Source organism: Solanum dulcamara, chromosome 2 (assembly GCF_947179165.1).
Source record: "Solanum dulcamara chromosome 2, daSolDulc1.2, whole genome shotgun sequence".
In the NCBI taxonomy this organism is placed as follows: domain Eukaryota; kingdom Viridiplantae; phylum Streptophyta; class Magnoliopsida; order Solanales; family Solanaceae; genus Solanum; species Solanum dulcamara.
The window spans coordinates 12792052-12809852 of NC_077238.1; the positions used below are offsets into that span (position 1 = coordinate 12792052).

General features: G+C 39.9%; 1 protein-coding gene across 1 annotated transcript; it reads left to right on the top strand.

Annotated features, from left to right (window-relative positions):
- Nucleotides 1-16412: 16412 nt before the first annotated feature.
- On the top strand, nucleotides 16413-17484 carry LOC129875581 (uncharacterized). The gene has a single exon (XM_055950881.1). The coding sequence runs from the start codon at nucleotides 16744-16746 to the stop codon at nucleotides 17209-17211; it is 468 nt and encodes a 155-aa protein (XP_055806856.1). The 5' UTR covers nucleotides 16413-16743; the 3' UTR covers nucleotides 17212-17484.
- Nucleotides 17485-17801: the final 317 nt, after the last annotated feature.

Consider the following 17801-nt stretch of genomic DNA (forward strand, 5'->3'; position numbering starts at 1 on the left):
CCGACTCAAGGGATGGAGACTCAATACTATTATCTTTCACTCGAACAAGGTGATAAATACACCCTTTTGAGATTAGCTTCTTGGCCCTACGGTAGTAAATAAATTTACCCTTAGGCACGACAGGACTCCCCTTCCACTCTATGACAGCCTCGTTCGGGAATTTAAACTTAACAATTTGAGTCCTACAATCAATAAAAGCATAACAGACATAAAACCAGTCCATGCCAAGGATCACATCAAAATCAACCATGTACAACTCGACTAAGTCAGCCAAGGTATCCCTATGATGAATTGACATGGTGCAATCTCTATAGACTCTCTCAGCTAAGACAGAATTACCAACAAAAGTAGCTACACTGAAAGGCTCAAGGAGACATTCGGGAATTTTATTAAACTTACTTTCTACGTAAGGAGTCACAAAAGATAGTGTGGCACCCGGATCCATCAAAACATAACAGTCAAGAGAAGAGACTCAAATCATACCCGTCACGACGTTTGGAGAGTTCTCTTGATCTTGGCGACTACCCATAGCATATAAACGATTTGTACCTCCTCTCGTGCCTGAAGTAGTGACCTTTTGATCACCTCTAGCCGGTGGTACGGTGGTAGAATACTGGGATTTGTTTCCCCCTATTGGACACTCCCTCTGAAAATGATCCATTTGGCCGCATTTATAACAACTAACCCTTCCCGCTCTGCACTCCCCCAAGTAGAGTCTACCGCACTTGCCACATGGTGGCTTTCCTCTCGAACCTTGACTCACATTAGCTTGGGATTAAGAACCTTGGGGTTTGAAATTCTGGCAACTCTGTCCCTGCCGATCATACCTGTACTGTGGCATAGGTGCATTGGCGGTAGATGAGGCATAGTTGGAAGGCCTCTTCTGGAAGAAGGACCTGTTGCCCTTGTTTTGCCTCTGTTCATTCTCCTGCCCAGCTGATCTTGCCTTCTTGCTCAAATGCTACTCTCTGTCTTTTCTCTTCTCATCCTCCACCTGTTGAGCGTACATCATTAATCTTAAAATATCCATATTGGAGATCAACAATACCGCTTTGCACTCCTTCTTCACATGTCTTCCCAAACCGGAGACAAATTTCCTCATCTTCGACCTCACATCTGTGATCATCTCTGGAGCATACCTGGACAGCTGGATGAACTTTAGGACGTACTCCTTAACAATCATACCTTCTTGTTTTAGATTCACAAACTCCTCCACCTTCGCTTCCCTTAATTCTCGGGGAAAGAAGTGGTCAAGGAAGGCTCCCTCGAATTCATCCCATATAGCAGGTTCAACATCTTCACCTCTACCTTGTTCCCATTGGTTATACCAAATGTTTGCCACATCTTTTAGTTGATAATACACCAACTCAACCCCTTCAATTTCCATAGCATGCATAGCTTTCAGGAATTTCTACATCTCAACAATAAAATTTTGGGGATCTTCATCAACCTTAGAACCCGTAAATGTCAGCGGATTCATTCTCAGAGAGTCTCTAATTCTGGCGGCAGCAGACGGCTCTTGGGAACTAGAGATAAGAGTTGGTGAACTCTGGTTACCATTTTGGGCAGCCACTAATTGAGAGAGCATGGCAATCGCTCCTCTAAAGTCTGCTTCTGAAGTTGGTGTAGGCGGAGTAGTAGGCATTTGAGGTGCCTCCGCATACCTCGCCAGTCCGCCTCTAGTCTTCGATGGGTGTACCTCTGACTGTGGCATCTCTACGTTATCAGCATTCCTCTGGCTAGTAGCACATTTAGGAGGATTTATCTGCAACGTATAAATGCATGAATTAGAAAGAAATTTTATAGAGTTTAACTCTATCGCACGAATTCAAAGTATGAAAGAAGCGAAATAATTCCTAATGTCTTATAGCCTCCTGATTATAAGTGTGGTGCACAACACACCCATAAGCAAGACTCTACTAGACACGGCTTCATAGACTCCCTAGGACTCTAGAACTCTGGGCTCTGATACCATGTTTGTCATGACCCGGAAGGGTACCCTAGACATGACTGGCACTCGAAAGCCATTTCTAGCCTTCAAGAGAAACACCTGATTCAATCACACTATCATTCAATCACATTCATTCAATGGAGGATTCAATCATAAACACAATATTCACATTATGGGGGCCGAAGGCCAAACACTATCAACTCAACAAAACAGATATGATAGTACTCCTTAAAATAACAGTCCAACCTCCCCACACTCTAGTCTATGAAGCCCCTATCAAAGTCTAGGAGGTGCCAATGACAAGCCCATGGCTACCAACATTCAAAATAAAAGGGAACAACACAAAGCTATACAAGAAACTCAACATCCTCTGGAAACTAGGAGGACTTACCAACTAATAGGGAGTGTGTGGATCTTCAATGGTGCGCCGGTTGATGATCTCTGATACCTATCTTTGCATCATGAAACGATGCAGGCCAAATGGCGTCAGTACATGGAATGTACGAGTATGTAAAAAGGCCGAATAAAACAATATCAGAAAAAGATCAACCAACTCAGAAACCTTAACTCATAAAGAAGTGACAACTCACTCAAGGGTCCTAAGTCTAACAAGAAATAGTTTTGACGGGACCAAATTACATGCCACTCAACTCAACTGACTCAGAGCACTATCAAGACCTAAATGGGAGTTTCTCTTATCCGACAACCATCACTTATGAGCCAGTGATAGTACAATAATCAGACGTTGTTGCCACATTCGTCCATACCTTGCCAAGGCATGAACGCCTCCCTAATCATGGATTCCATAGATTAGTCAAGTCCTATCATTTCAGGACAATAAAATGGGAAAACATCCGACTTTAATGGTTCGATCCCCCGGGAAGCATTCGACTTTAACGGTTCCATCCCTACCTACATTGGCGGCGTAGTTTCTGGGGTTCGAGTATAGACTATACTCTCACCCGCTTCAATGCTCGATACTCCTCCCATGACTCCATGCTCATAAGACTACCTCCAATCATCTCAAACAAGCCCTCACAACTAGTTTCATTTAGGACCTTGCCAACTCATCAACTCTATCCTCAAATCAACTCATTAAAGTCTAAATTAGATATGCATTTATAACATCTCACAAATATAACAAACCAATCCTCTCCTCATTTATCAACTCCTTAGGACTCATCACAACTCTAAGAATTTTAAACCAACAATTCAAGAGGAATAACACATTTAAAGAAATTGACATATTCAACATAATCACATGGTTAAGGAAATCAACCGAGCATATTAACAAACCATCTCCATCAACTCATGCTAACATAAAGGTTTTAGAAATTCTTAGCTCAACAACTTCAACACAATAAGAATCAAATTAATAGGAGACAAGACTCATTCAAACATGAACCATATCAAGAAACTCCATCCTCATGGGCATCTAACCTCAAAGAAGAGTAGGGCACATGGGTGGACTCAATCCATGCTTTGAATAGCCTTACATATCTTAGAATAGATTCTTGAAAAAACCTTATTGTTGGGTCTTCAATGGAAACTTGGAGTCTTGAAGCTCTTGGAACAATTCCTTATTGGAGAAGAAGAGAGGGATTGCTAGGGCTTTTTAAAGAGAGAGTGAGGGATTGAAAATGGTCCCAAAACGTGCTAAGGCTGATACATATATAATTTGGGACAATTCCCAAATTGCCCTTTCTCCAAAATTTCGAAAAATGGCTAAAAATGCTCCTGGCACGATAGTGGCGCGTCGCACCATTGCAGCGCCAGGTCGATTAGGCCTAAAACCTGCACACCCGTTATTGGCGCACTGCGTCAAGGACCAAACTACTGAGGCATGTTCTTGGTTCGATAGTGGCGCATCGCGCCCTTACAGCGCCAAGGCCATATTTCCTGGGTTCTGGAAAATAGGCTTGAAAACCCTGCACACCTAGTAGTGGTGCATCGCGCCAGGGGTCAAACTACTGAGGCTTATTCCTAGCGCGATAGTGGCGCGTTGCGCCCCTTCGACGCCAAGGCCATATTCCCAGCAGTTGCAACCCAGGCCTAAAATTCCTGTCGAGTTAGTTCGTCTTAGGATCGTCATATCTTTTGACTCTAAACTCCAAAAATTACATTCTTGGTGGCATTGGAAAGAAGACTCGATGACCTTTAATTTAATAGGTCGTGGGACATCTAGATTTTCGTCTTTCAAAAGGTAGGGTCATTAGAAGTCGACCCCTTATACGAACTCATCCTAAAACTTAGTCACGACGAATCTTTTGGACTTAGCTTGGTCCTAGGGGCCCTTTGGAACCCCACATCACCTCTAACACTGCTTAATTTCTCAGGGACTCATTTTAACTCATGCATATACTTCACAATACTCAAGTTTGACCCTACCCATATATAAGAAGGGTCCAAATCTTAGGGTAAATATTTGAGGGGTGTTTTTTTTTAAGGAAACAGACCCTACACGAGGCTCCCACCTCTCGTGCACAGTCAGGGGTTGAGCATCACCCCTAAGCCTTAACATAAATAATAAATAGAAAGGTACAATGAGGGGGACATAAAACCTTACCTCCGATCCTATGTTGATTCATAAGTCGGCTAACCTACTAAGGTCGGCTAACTCATCCCTGATACAAAAGAGGGCTAACTAAAAAATAGAAAGCAGTAAACCTATGAAAGGACTCCTCCCAGTATAAGTTGACTATGAAAGCATAAATGAGGGAGACTCCCTCCTTCCATGAGAAAACAAGAAAGTAGCCTACACTAGTCCTATTCAACTACGCTACATATCATACATAGCTAATTGAAGCAGAATAAGTATACGAACCTTCTATCTCGCATGGGGTGAGGAAGCTCTTTTCATCTTTGCCATTTTTAGTCTTGTCGTACCAAGAAAATCCAAAGGAAGTATACAACAACATCTAGAGCATGAATATCAGCTAAGGAGGGTGAAAGGAGGAGAAGTATATGGAACTTGAGCAGTCAGCAGCCTTGGGATTTTTAAAGAAGAAAGTGGTGGGCTGAAAAAACATATCTTGCAAGTCCTGGCTTGACCAGCTGCTTGGATGTTTAACTGTTGTTGCCTTGCATATTAGAGAGATTCTTCTGTGCCTACAATTAAATAAATAAACAGAAAAGGAGCTCCAAGAATTTTGGATGCAAGGGGCCTGTTATAAGTGTGAGACCCCTGCATTTATGGTTGTTATCTCCCATTGTTTGAAGCTTTGTGGGCCTGCACAAACAAGTAACCAAGCAAGGATCTCCAAGAATATTGTTACTAGTAGTGAATGCAGTCTGCTGCATCTCAGCCATGTAGTTGTTGGTGTTGTGATGTAGCTTCTACATGTGTTGTCGTTGGGGAGTTGTGAGACTATATGTATTTATTGGTGTAGGACTTCCAAAACCAGATGCTACAGGTCCAACACAAGGCTCAAAGTTGCATAATGCCTGCACAAAGAGATATAAAACAGAGAACAAAAGTAGAACTGAAGATTCAGTTTTGATGTCTGCTGAATGGATTTCCATGTGTTGGAATTTGTCTTGCTGATCTGGAGAGGTATTGCTGGAGGCTCCTGAATGTTGTTGAAGGTTGAAGTTCTTGTTCTAGGGAAATGGAGTTTTGTAGAGGAGGAAGAACACAACCAAAAACTGGAGCAATTGTTGTGGGGTTGCTGCTTTGTGAGCAGCTCCAAGTTGCTCAGCTGGAGATCCATATTGTTGCCTTTTATTTGACAAGGTGCTGTGAATAGCACCCCTGGTGTTGTTTTACCTACACAAATACAAACAAACAAAGATAGGCAACCAACCAAACACAATACCCAAGAGGGGCTTCTAATTCTGTACAATCCTTTTGTAGCACTCTTGGTGAAGATATTTGATTTGGTGGTTGTATCTGTGATGTCCTCTATGTAGTTGTTGTTAATGCATGTTGATGTATCACTCTAGCAACCTGCAATAATACAACAAACAAACAAAAGTAATAAAGGACTTGCACAAGCTAGCAAAAAGGAAAGGACCTCTAAGAGTGCTTTGGAGCCTGTTAGCTTTTTCAAGGTCGCTCGACTAACATCTCCAATTATCTGATTGAGCTGAAACTTCTTGAGCTTTGCACATACAGCCTTTTCTTTAGTCCTGCAAGATTTGGAGGCTTTTTGCATAAGTTGGAATTTCCAAATTGCAAATTGCTCCCTCTTTAGGCTTAAGACAGCTGACTTTTTCAAGGTCGCTCGCCTAATGTCTCCAATTATTCATTTGAGGTGAAACTTCTTGGGCCTTTCCACTATAGTATTTGCTGCAATCTTGCAAACTTTGGAGTCCTTGGTGCAGGTCCACATGATGCAAATCACCCTGCACATCATACCCTGTTGTAGCTTGGTCTTAGTTCTAGATGTTGCATAGAGAAAGTTGGCATGAATGGAAGGCTGAAGAATTGGTAAAGTCCTAGTATGCCAGGCTGTTGTCTCTCTTCTGTTGAAGTACTTTGAACCTGTATAAACAAGTGGCAATGAGACAAACAAGGGAGATAAGTGCATATGCTACTGCAGGTCCTTTTGCAACTCCATATTACTTCCATAGTAGAGGGGGTTAAGTTGCTTGTTATTCCAAGCTACTCCCAAGAGGAGACCCTTCATTGTGAACAGGATCATCTCCTTAGAGTACCTGCACCCACAAACAAAAAAAGAAAAACACACAAACAAACAATTTTGCAAGTTGTTGTAACTAATACTAATAACTTGTAGATGTTCCTTGGGTGTTACAGGTTGGTGGAGCTGTTGCTGAAGGATGTTGTTGTTGAGAAAGGTAAGAGGCAAGTTGAAGGTGCTGTACAAAAGAGTCCCTAAGCAGGATCTTGTATTACTGCAACCCTTAGAGCAAATCCAAGGAGGGCCTGCATCAGGTGATGTAGGCAAGCTTTCAACTGAAACATGTTGCATCCTGCTACTGTTACACCATGGAATAAGTAAGGCTGTGCCTCCAAGTGTATATTGAAGAGATGCAAGTTTGTATGTACCTGCACAGACAACCAAGAGAGGAAAAGAAAGAAGAATTACCCTATTTCTTACCTCAAGAGGCAAGTTGTTATGTCTAGGAAAGCAATAAGAAGAAGAGACTCTCCCCTTTACAATGGTCCTAATTATAGGATCCTCAAAGTAGCTATAACTATACATAGAGATATCCAAGTTAAAGATCAAATTAGAACAGCAGTTTGGGGGAGGTCAAGGGGGTTTCTTGATCTTTTTGAGCCTTCTTCTTCTAAAATTTGTCATTCTCAGCATGTTTATTTCCATGTGAGTTGTAGCTTCCCTGAGGAGGTCCTGCTTGGTGAAGTAGAGCTCAGGATCTGTGCATTTATGGCTGTATTTGGAAAGACTATCAGTTGTGGAGTTGGCTTCTCTGAAGGCATGATTGCAGCTGAACTCTTAGAATTGGATGATGAGGCTATTGAGTTTGTCCAGCAGTTCCTTGATAGACCAAGGAGGCTTTGTTTCATGCTGCAGCCATCTGATAAGCAGCTGAGAATCAATCTCCAGCACTACCTGTGAATAACCAAGATGAAGGCACCAAGAGAGACCAAAGATTGCAGCTTTAATCTCTGCTTGATTGTTAGTTCCAGCACCTAGAAGAATTGCAAAAGAAAAAATGAGCTTAGAAGATGCATTTCTAAGGATTCCTCCTCCACCAATATTTCCAAGATTGTTGAGAGCACAACCATCAGTGTTTAGCTTCACCAAATGATCAAGAGGCTTGGTCCAGCATACAGGGGTAATCTTGATATCATGGTAGCATTGTTCAACTAAGGGGACAAGGTCTCTCCAGTTGTTAGGCCACATAATATATGGAAAAACATTGTGAAGCAAGTGGAAAATATCCTTAAAGACAGAGAATTTGACTCTTGCAAGATTAGACTGCTTTCCTCCATACTTGGAAGCACATTTATTCTTCCAAAGGTTCCAACATATGAAGATAGAGAGAGCCTGTAACAAGAGCCTGTGGGCCTCATTCTTATACTTAGCATTCCACCACCTCATTAGCAAATTTATAAGAGGTGTGTACTCCTTGTTAATGCCCAAGGAATCAGCAAATACACTCCAAGTACTCCTATCAAAGGCTCCTGCAACAAAGATGTGATCTATGGTATCTTGGCCAGGTCTGTAGCAGCAGTAGCACTGAGAAGGAGGGTGGCCAAATCTGGTAAGCTTGTCATTAGAGGGAAGCTTCCTTCTAATAGCCCTCCAAACAAGAAAGGAGCTTTTGAAAGGGATGTGTTGGTGCCAGACATTGGAGTTAATATTGGTTTTGGGCCTCTTGTCTCTGATGATATCCCAAACAGAAGAACAACTAAACTCTCCATTATTGTTTAGTGTCCAACATGATTGGTCTTGCTTGAGAGGCTGATGGTTGATGTGAGTAGCAATAATAGTAGATACAAACTGTGGAGGAGCCTATTTAATGAGCAAATCAGCATTCCATTGTCCATTGTTCATGAAGGCTGAGACTTGGGTGTTATTGAGCCTGCAGCTGTGAGTGCTGAATTGAGCTAAAGGGCCAATTCCCAGCCAGTTATCCCACCAAAAGAGGCAAGAACCAGACTTAATTTGCCATTGTATGTGAGGCTCAACATTATGCTTGTTCTTCATCAGATGCTTCCAGATCAGAGATTGTCCAGTATCCCATTTTTTGGTAATGGGATTGGACCTTTGACAATACTTGGCTTTGAGAAACTCCCCCCCACGGAGAATGTTTGGTCCTAAATACCCACCACTGTTTATATTGGAAGGACTTGGCCACATCAGATATTTGTCTCATACCAATACCTCCTTCATCATAGGGGTAACTAAGGTTCTTCCAGGAGGACCAATAGTACTTCCTCTTGTCATTTTTCCACCCCAAAAAGAAATTTGTAGTGATGCTCTGGATTTGTTTGATAGTGGTTGTAGGAGGGGAACTAGCTGGGAGAAGATGAATAGGAAGGGCTTGAATGACATGCTTAATCAATGTGACTCTGCCTCCATAGTAGAGGATCTTAGCCTGCCACCCTGTTATTTTATTCACAACTTTGGCAATCAAATCAGAGTAATAAATGATCTTCTGCCTACCAATATAGAGAGGGCATCCCAAGTAAGTGATAGGGCTGGTCTTTTGCTTGAAGCCAGTGACCCTCTTAATCCTTCTTATAGTAGAATTGAAGGCATTAGAGGGGACCATGAAATGGCTTTTATCTCTGTTGATCAACTGACCTGAAGTACTCTCATAAGTGTGCAAAGTATCCATAATGAGCTGCAAGGTTTGAGACCTCCCAGAAGAGAAAATGATCACATCATCTGCAAAGTTGAGATGATTAATCTGGGGGGCCCTCTTTGCCATGAAAAAGCCATGATACCTGGGATGATGGTGAATATTATTCATAAGTCTTGACAGCACTTCAGCCCCAAGGATGAACAAGGCAGGTGAGAGAAGGTCTCCTTGTTTAAGGCCTCCAGTGGAGTGGAAAAAGCCATGTATTGAGCCATTAATAATGATGGAGTACCAGTTATAGGACATAATCCTCCATACCATATCAATGAACCCTTCCCCAAAGCCCATTCTCCTCAAGACCAAACAGATATAGGACCAAGAAACTCTATCATATGCCTTGGCCATGTCCAACTTAATGACCACATTGCCACCACATTAGGCTTCTTAATCTGATGAATGATCTCTTGAGCAAGCATGATATTCTCAGAAATGCTCCTATTCTTGACAAATCCAGATTGGTTAAGGTAAATAAGATTAGGAAGAATGGGAGCTAATCTAAGGCAAAGAAGCTTGGAGATGATCTTGTTGGTGAAGTTACTAAGTCTAATAGGCCTAAATTCAGAAAGCTTGTTAGGATGGTTAACTTTTGGGAGAAGAACCAAACAGGTATGAGTCAGGTATTTAGGCAGGTTTTGACCACTAAAGAAAGTAAGGACCACTCTGAACAAGTCCTCCTTAATAATCTCCCAGTATTCCTGAAAAAATTTTCCATTCATCCCATCAGGGCCAGTTGGTGAGTTAGGATTCATAGAGAATATAACATTTCTCAGTTCTTCTAAAGTGGGGAGAGCTTGGAGATTCATGTTTTGGTCATCACTGACTAGATTAGGGATGCACTGAAGGGCATCTTACTGGATATGATACTTCTTACCTATGAAGATGTGCTGAAAATAAGCACAGGCAGCCCTGGCTATATCTTCTTCTCCCTGCAGCCATGTGCCTTCTTCATCTTGAATTCTATGAATGTAAAGCTTCCTCCTCCTTTCTCTGATGACAGCATGGAAGTACAAGGAGTTCATGTCTCCATCTTTGAACCAGTACAACTGAGTTTTTTGTTTCAGCATGGAGTCCTCCATCTTTAAATATCTAATATACTCAGTATTGATAGCATGCATGTTGGCTCTACATTTCTCAAAGTTGGATGAAATTAGTTCCTCTTCAGCTTGTCTAGCCTTGTCCTCATACTCTTTCACCTTGGCATATATGTCCCCAAACTGCAGCTTAGACCACCTACTAAGAGTAGTAGATAATCTCTTCATTTTCTGATGGAAACACCACATGGGATTTCCTTTAATAGGCTTGTTCCAGCAGTTACTAACAATCTCCATAAATAAGGGGTGATCAGTCCAGCAGTTCAGAAACTTGAAGTATTTGATGTGATGATGATTGTACTCAGTCATTTCTAACAATAAGGGGCAGTGGTCTGAGCCCACAGTAGAGAGGTGAGTAATGGTAGTCTGAGGCATCACTTCCAGCCATTTTTCATTGACCATACCCCTATCTAATCTCCTCCATATTCTGAAGAATATACCCCTCTGATTAGACCAGGTAAACTTCTTACCAGAGAACCCCAAATATTGCAAGCCACAAGCTTCTATAATGCTAATAAACTCCAAACACTTTCTCATATTGTATATGGCCCCCCCTAGTTTCTCTTCAGGATCTGTAATCACATTGAAATCACCTAAGGTGCACCAAGGAAGGGAGGTATTGGACTGGTGAAGCATACTATCCTAAAGAGGTCTTCTGAGGTAGTCTTTACACTTAGCATATACAAAGGATACAATGAACTGATTTGGATTCATTACATGGTTAATTTCACAAGTGATCACCTGCTCTCCATTATCCAGAATCCTGCAGTCCACATCCTTGGTCCAAAAAAGCCAAATCTTACCATTTGGATTGCTAAGTACATGATCCATATTGAGCTGATTTCTGAAATGATGAATCTGAGAGCTATTAGAGAAAGGCTCCAAAATTGCAAAAAGAGAAACCTGATGGATATTCTTGAGAGATTTAAGTCTTTCCATGGCTCCTTGGGTATTAATATCCCTCACATTCTAATAGAGAGTACTAATTATTAGGAGATTTTGGAGGTGTAGGATCTAGTTTTTGGTCTACCCTTGGTGGCACAGTTAATAGTGTTACTTGGTTTGGAGTTGAACTTTGTCCTGTATGTACCTCTTGGAGATAATCCTTGAGAGTTAGTAACATATTGGATCTCATTTTCATAGACATTATCCCTGGATGGGCTGAAAGCTTTGATCAATTGTTCACTCACAGCATCATCCTCATCATACTCATTCATAGGCTGATTATCACTATCCTCTTCATCTTTAGAGACACACAACATACTCATCAACCTTAGGAGAAACTTCATTGTTGATGTTGAGAGTACAGCTGAGTTGGGGGTGAGCAGTAGTTGCTTCAGGAATGAGACTTGCTGAGTGAGGGGGAGAAGTGAGGATACAATGGGCCTGAAGAGGGGTTATATCCATTCCCACTTGATCATCATCAATCACAAACTATTGACAACTCTGATCCACATGCTGTAAAGATATGTTGTCAAGAAACTTAGGAATTTGACATTTCTCAGCATGATTTTTTTCATCTATTTTATTATTTATAGCATCCCTCCTTTTTTTACTCAACTTGTTCTTTTTTGTAGTAAAATATTGGAAACTAGTGCTGGCAATAGACCCCAAATCCTTAGCCATAGAACCTTTGGGAGTTGGCATGGTAGGATCCTTTGCAAGATCCTTTTTTTCAGTGGTTGCAAGCTGGGCTGTAGCATTTATATCAGTATGATCAGTGGTTGCAGGGACTCTAAGGTCACTCCTAGGGTCAGTGTTTTGGTTCTCATGCAAAACATGAGACAAATCCCTTCCCCTTGTGGTTTCCCCTTCCTACAAGTTAGAATGTTTCTCCTTTCCTTTTCTATCTTGACCCCCAACAGCTTCAGCATCAACAACATTAATACTTGGGGGTAGTCTGGGGATTGGGAGTATAAACTCAATACCTAGGGGGCTTAATTCTTTGTTTATATCACTATTAGTTTTACCTGGCCCCTGATTAGTGGTGCTATCCTGACCTGTTGGTTCCTTCCTAAGAAAAGTCTGTATTTGGCTATGTTGTATCCCTGCAGTTTGGTTAGTGGGTTGATCTTGCTTAACAAGATCAACATAGTTATTGAGAGTAGGACTTAGAATAGAAATCTTACCTGGATCAGCATTGTGTTGCTGAACTGGGACATATTTACCTTTGGATGCTGCACCTGTGGGTCTGGTGTCCTGGTTCTGTTGAGCATTGTTATGGCCTTTGTTTTATTTTCTTTTTTGAGTTTGCCAACCATTGTCATCCTTGCTTGCCTTATTGTTTTGGAGCTGTTGTGAAGCATTAGATGTTGGGGGATTGCTGTGCACCTGTAAGTTAGCAGGTTGTGGATGATCTTGGTTTTTGTTGTCCCTCTCCTCTTGGTTCTTACTTTTTTTGGCATTTTCAGTTTCCTTCCTTTTCTTTTGTTCTTCATCTCTTTTCCTGATGTTACAGACATGCACCATATGCCCCTGATGCTTGCAGTACATACAATACTCAAGGACATTTTCATATATGAGTTCTTTCCATCTCCCTAAAGTGGGATCATTTTTGTCATACCCAAGCCAAACATGATGAGGTCTCTCCTGAGTAAGGTTGATTTAGACTCTTACCTTATCAGTGCTTCCTCTTGTCTTTTGGATAGAGGGTGCATCCATGAATAACACTTTACCAACAGGGGCAAAAAGTGTAGTTACAAACTCCTTCTCATAGCAATGCCATGGGAGTTCTGGAAGTGCTACCCACACAGGGGCAATGGAAGTTTCCTCCTCAGGCCTAAATATTGGAGTCCATGTCTGTATCCTCATAACTTGGCCTTCAATTATCATCCTTTGCTTGGTCCATATAGTTGTGTAGTCCATTTCATTGTCCAAGTCAATGTACACATGCCTTGCATTGAAATAGGAAATCTTAACACCTCCTACAAGTTGTGTTTGGAGGATGAAGCTTTTCCTAATTAGCTCTACTTTAGGCATTGTACTACTGAATTTCCCAACAAGAGTATATTTACACTTTGCAGCCAGTTTAACCATGAAGTCTTCTTTATCATAGATTACAGTAGGTAATCCTTGTCTAGTAGTGTAAATAGGAGTGGATAGATCAAGAGGAACATCATTTTTGGCTTGGTTTAGTCTTAACTTGGATTCAAAGGTTTGTATAATAGTGTAGGGGGCAGGGTGAGGAACCTTTGAGGGGTGTTACACTACTTTGGTTGGTGGTTCTGCTTTATTCACACCACTAGTCTTGGATAACAACTGCAGAATTTGTTGATATTGATCCTGAGTGAAGAAAGCACCAGGGTGTCGGTTTGAAATTGATTGACCTTGACAGTTGTTCACCTTTAGTTCTTGTCCCATGCTTTGTGATAACTTAATATTATTTGCATATGCTCCTGAGTTCAGAGACTTCTTTTTAGACTTGAAATCTGTAGGATACCCTACAATCTTATAGCATTGATCCTTAGAGTGTCCCTTATATCCACAATGTTCACACTGTAGAAAAGACTTCCTAGCATTGTAGTTTCCTCTAGAGGTACTTGGATTACTATTATAGCTTCCACCAGTACTGTTGTGTCCACTGGAGGTACCACCAGAGTATGAACCTAGAAATGGACCTTTGGATGTACCTGCTCCATTATTATAATGAGAATTCCTGTGACTATACATTGTAGTTCCTTCTATTGCTTCTGGGGTGGATGAACTTGTCAGGTTTCTCTGACTCTCTTGATCATTTAGAAGAGCATAGACTTTGTTCAATGTTGGTATAGGACTCATTATGAGGATTTGACTCCTAGGAGAAGAGTAGGACTCGTTGAAGCCCATTAAAAACTATAGTAACCTCTGATACTCAGAGTGTTCACTGAATTTTTTTTACTCGGAACATGGACATCTAGGACAAGGCATAAAAGCGTCATACTCATCCTAGAGATCTCTTAGCCTAGAGAAGTAATCATCAATCGACCTTATGCCTTGAGTAAGAGTGTGAATTTCTCTGTATAGATGGAATATTCTAGATCCATTAATAGTGTCAAACCTCTCTCTCAAATCAAGCCACACCTTGCGTGCATCAGATGCTTATACAACAGAACTAAGTAAACCAGGCCTGACAGCATTCATGATCCAGGATAAAACTATTGCATTACACTTCTCCCATTGATCATGTAACACTGGCTCGAATTTAGACTTAGGAAACCTACCATCTATGAATCCTATCTTACTTCAACCTACAAGCCCAATTCTAAAGGATCTACTCCATAAAGAATAGTTCTTTAAACATGTTAATTGCAGAGAAATTAAAATGCTACCAGGAGTATCTGTGGGCTAAAGGAAAAGTGGATGATTCTGATCAATGACTGGGAATGAAACTGTGCGTGTAACTCCATTAGAACCAGTCGATCCTTCAATTGTATCACCATTCACCATTATATTGAGACTTCTCTTGCAGCTTTGACTTGCTATACCTTTGATTCACCTTTATCACTATGTGAATCGAAGTATTCAACAGTCCAATGCTTTGTGATTTGTCACCTACGATCTCAGCTCTGATACCATGATAACTCCATTAAAGGAGTTGTAGTATTGATCAACTTACAGAGAAACAGTAAGAAAAGAAAGGAGAGAAGAAAGAAGAAGAAGAAGAAGAAGAAGAAGAGAAGAAGATCTTATTTCACCATTACTGTTACATTGATATTTCTTAATGAATCATCTTGCTACATCACATATATATACATTGACTTGGCTAACTAACTCCTCATCTAACATGTGTTGCACGTGCACACTCTAACTAACTTGTAACTTGCGCCAGCTCACTAACTAACTTGTGCAAGTTCACTAACTTCCTAACTGGCGAGTCACACCATATAGTGATGATATTTATTTTTACCCGTTGGGTCTAAGAAATGATTTTAATTTGGGGACAATATATAGACCTCGCATGGGTCACGATTACCTAAAATAGGAGTTTATGTGTACTAGTGCATTTCCAATGGATTGATTATCATACTTCATATCAATTCTTACATGTTTGGTTGAGATTATTTGAAGCTACTTGCTTAACTTGCTAATTTTGATTATTTCTAAAAATTGTTACTATTTTGTTTATTTACCTGTTTGAATTACCTATATTTGTTATTGATATGATTATAGAGGAGCGTGGATGTAAGCATGGTAATACTAACCCTTGCCGTCGTTTTATTTAGGATTGATATATTGACGATGTTGTTAAGTGCACGTGTTTCTCATACTCATTTTATACTTGTTGCACCTTTTTATGTGCAAATTCTCTTCCGAGTTTGAGTGGTAGGTGAGCATGCTGCCAGTTAGTGATATCTTGGAGTATTCGGGGTGTCTTTTCTTTTGAACGGATGTAATTTATTTGGTGAAATTGCAACTGCTCTTGTACTTGTGACACGAGGTTATGGACGACGTTTCACTATATTTTCCACACTTTCTATAGTATGAATGTTGCTTTTGACTTTATTATCGACTTTTCTCTTACTTCGGTGTTTAAAATTGCTAAAATAGACTTAATAGTGTAATTAGTTTGCCTACATAGTTTGAGTAGATGCCATCACAACTTAAGATTTTTGGATCGTGACAAATCTCAAACCCATGAAAACTCTAATTTCAGAGTGTCCCAAAAGAATCCAAATCATGACAAGTTTATAATCTCATGATTAGTGTGTTAATCAACCAAGCATTATTGAAAAAGTATAATAAAAAATATCTAAATAAATTCAGGCATGTAAGTTTCTCTACTGACTAAACTGACATAGCAGTCTCTCCTGCATCATAAGACATAATGCAGTAAAACAATAAAGTGAAAGTAGCTGAGTCATGTTGGAATAAGAGAGTAATTTCATGGGGCCTAGTGAAAATTCAACAGATTAGTGAAGTATTCAAAGGAATGAAAGCCAAAATGTTACTTTCTCTCATAACAAAGCAAAACAAAATTAAAATATATACCCTTCCTTCTTGCAGTAAAGGACAACAAGAATATCTTTAGTTGTCTTCTCTTTAATAAAGAAAAAGCACCACTTTTTTTAATTCAAAAACCCCCTCAAATCAAACCAAGAATATATCTAACCTATTGGAATGCAATAGTCCCACATGTATAATTTTCTAGTTTCACTCAAGAAACAAAATCAAGAATCAAACTTTATATATAAATTGAAATATTCCCACATTTATTGTCTTATAGGTAATGCTTGTTCTACATCTCCCATTTACTTCTCCAACATCTTCCTTTGGTTTCACTCAAAGAACAACACAACCTTAGTCTAAAAACAACTTCATACTATTAGTCAAACTACTGCTCAATCCCTTGTTATCGTTTACTCTTCATTTTTCTAGCGAGGTCTATCCTACCTACCCTAATATTTGTCACGACCCAAAATTCCAAGCGAAATGGATCAATTGCAACCACAACAACCTGTTCAAGTTTATCCTAACAATCCAAACAATTTCCCAAACCAACCAAACAATATCCCAATGACTCAATCCTCTTCTTCTCATAACTCATCAAATGGTTCATTTGTGAGTGTTTTTGTTGTCCTAGCTATAGTTTTTGTCATATCTGTTATTGCTTGTGTTGTAGGACGTCTATGCAGCAAGAAAAGCAATGGTCCTAAGGTGAAGAAAAGTCATGGTCAACCACAAAAACAAAAAGAGGGAAAACAAAATAAGCACAATGAGTTTCATAATAAAAGAGAAAGAGGGGATATAGAATTTGGATTTGATAAGAAAATTGCAAGTTCTAAAGTGGCTGCAGCACATGGAGATCATTATAAGGCGTCTAAGCCTTTTAAGAATAGTGGAGGTAAAGGCGGAGTTAGATTTTCTGATAATCATATTGATTTCAAGCTTGGTCCATGAAAATTTGTAGGAAAAAAATCTTCATAGAGGAACTCCCTTTATGTGCTAATTACTTGGTAGTAGTTTTTAATTTTATTTGTTAAATTTTAAGTGCTTTCATAACATGGAGGAAGGGGAGTAGAAAGGTAAAGGGATTCGTGAGTCACGCATTTATTGTGTGGAAAACTTTCTGCTGGTAATTACTTCCTTATGTTTTTTTTTTGTTGGTTAATTGTAGCTTTTGGCCTGGGTATTTTGTTTTGTATTTATGCCTAATGCAACATGATTGTTGTACTTGGTATTGTCAAATTTTAGTATTTTCTGTTTATCAATTGGAATATATGGTTGGGGGTTCAAGAAAATCCAGATTTGTTAGCGTTTTTTTCCATTTCATTTGCTACTCTGTGTCTAATCTCAATGTCTCCAAAATAACCCACACTGAGTAGGCGTTTTAACATGTGATTTCATCTAGTAATTTGAAATTAGGATATGCAATCAGCATTTGGACATGTGATTTTATCTCATAATTTAATTCCAAATTCTCCAAAAATCTTGATTTAGAATTTCATATCATGATTTCACATTTTCAAATATAAAAATTAACCCATAAG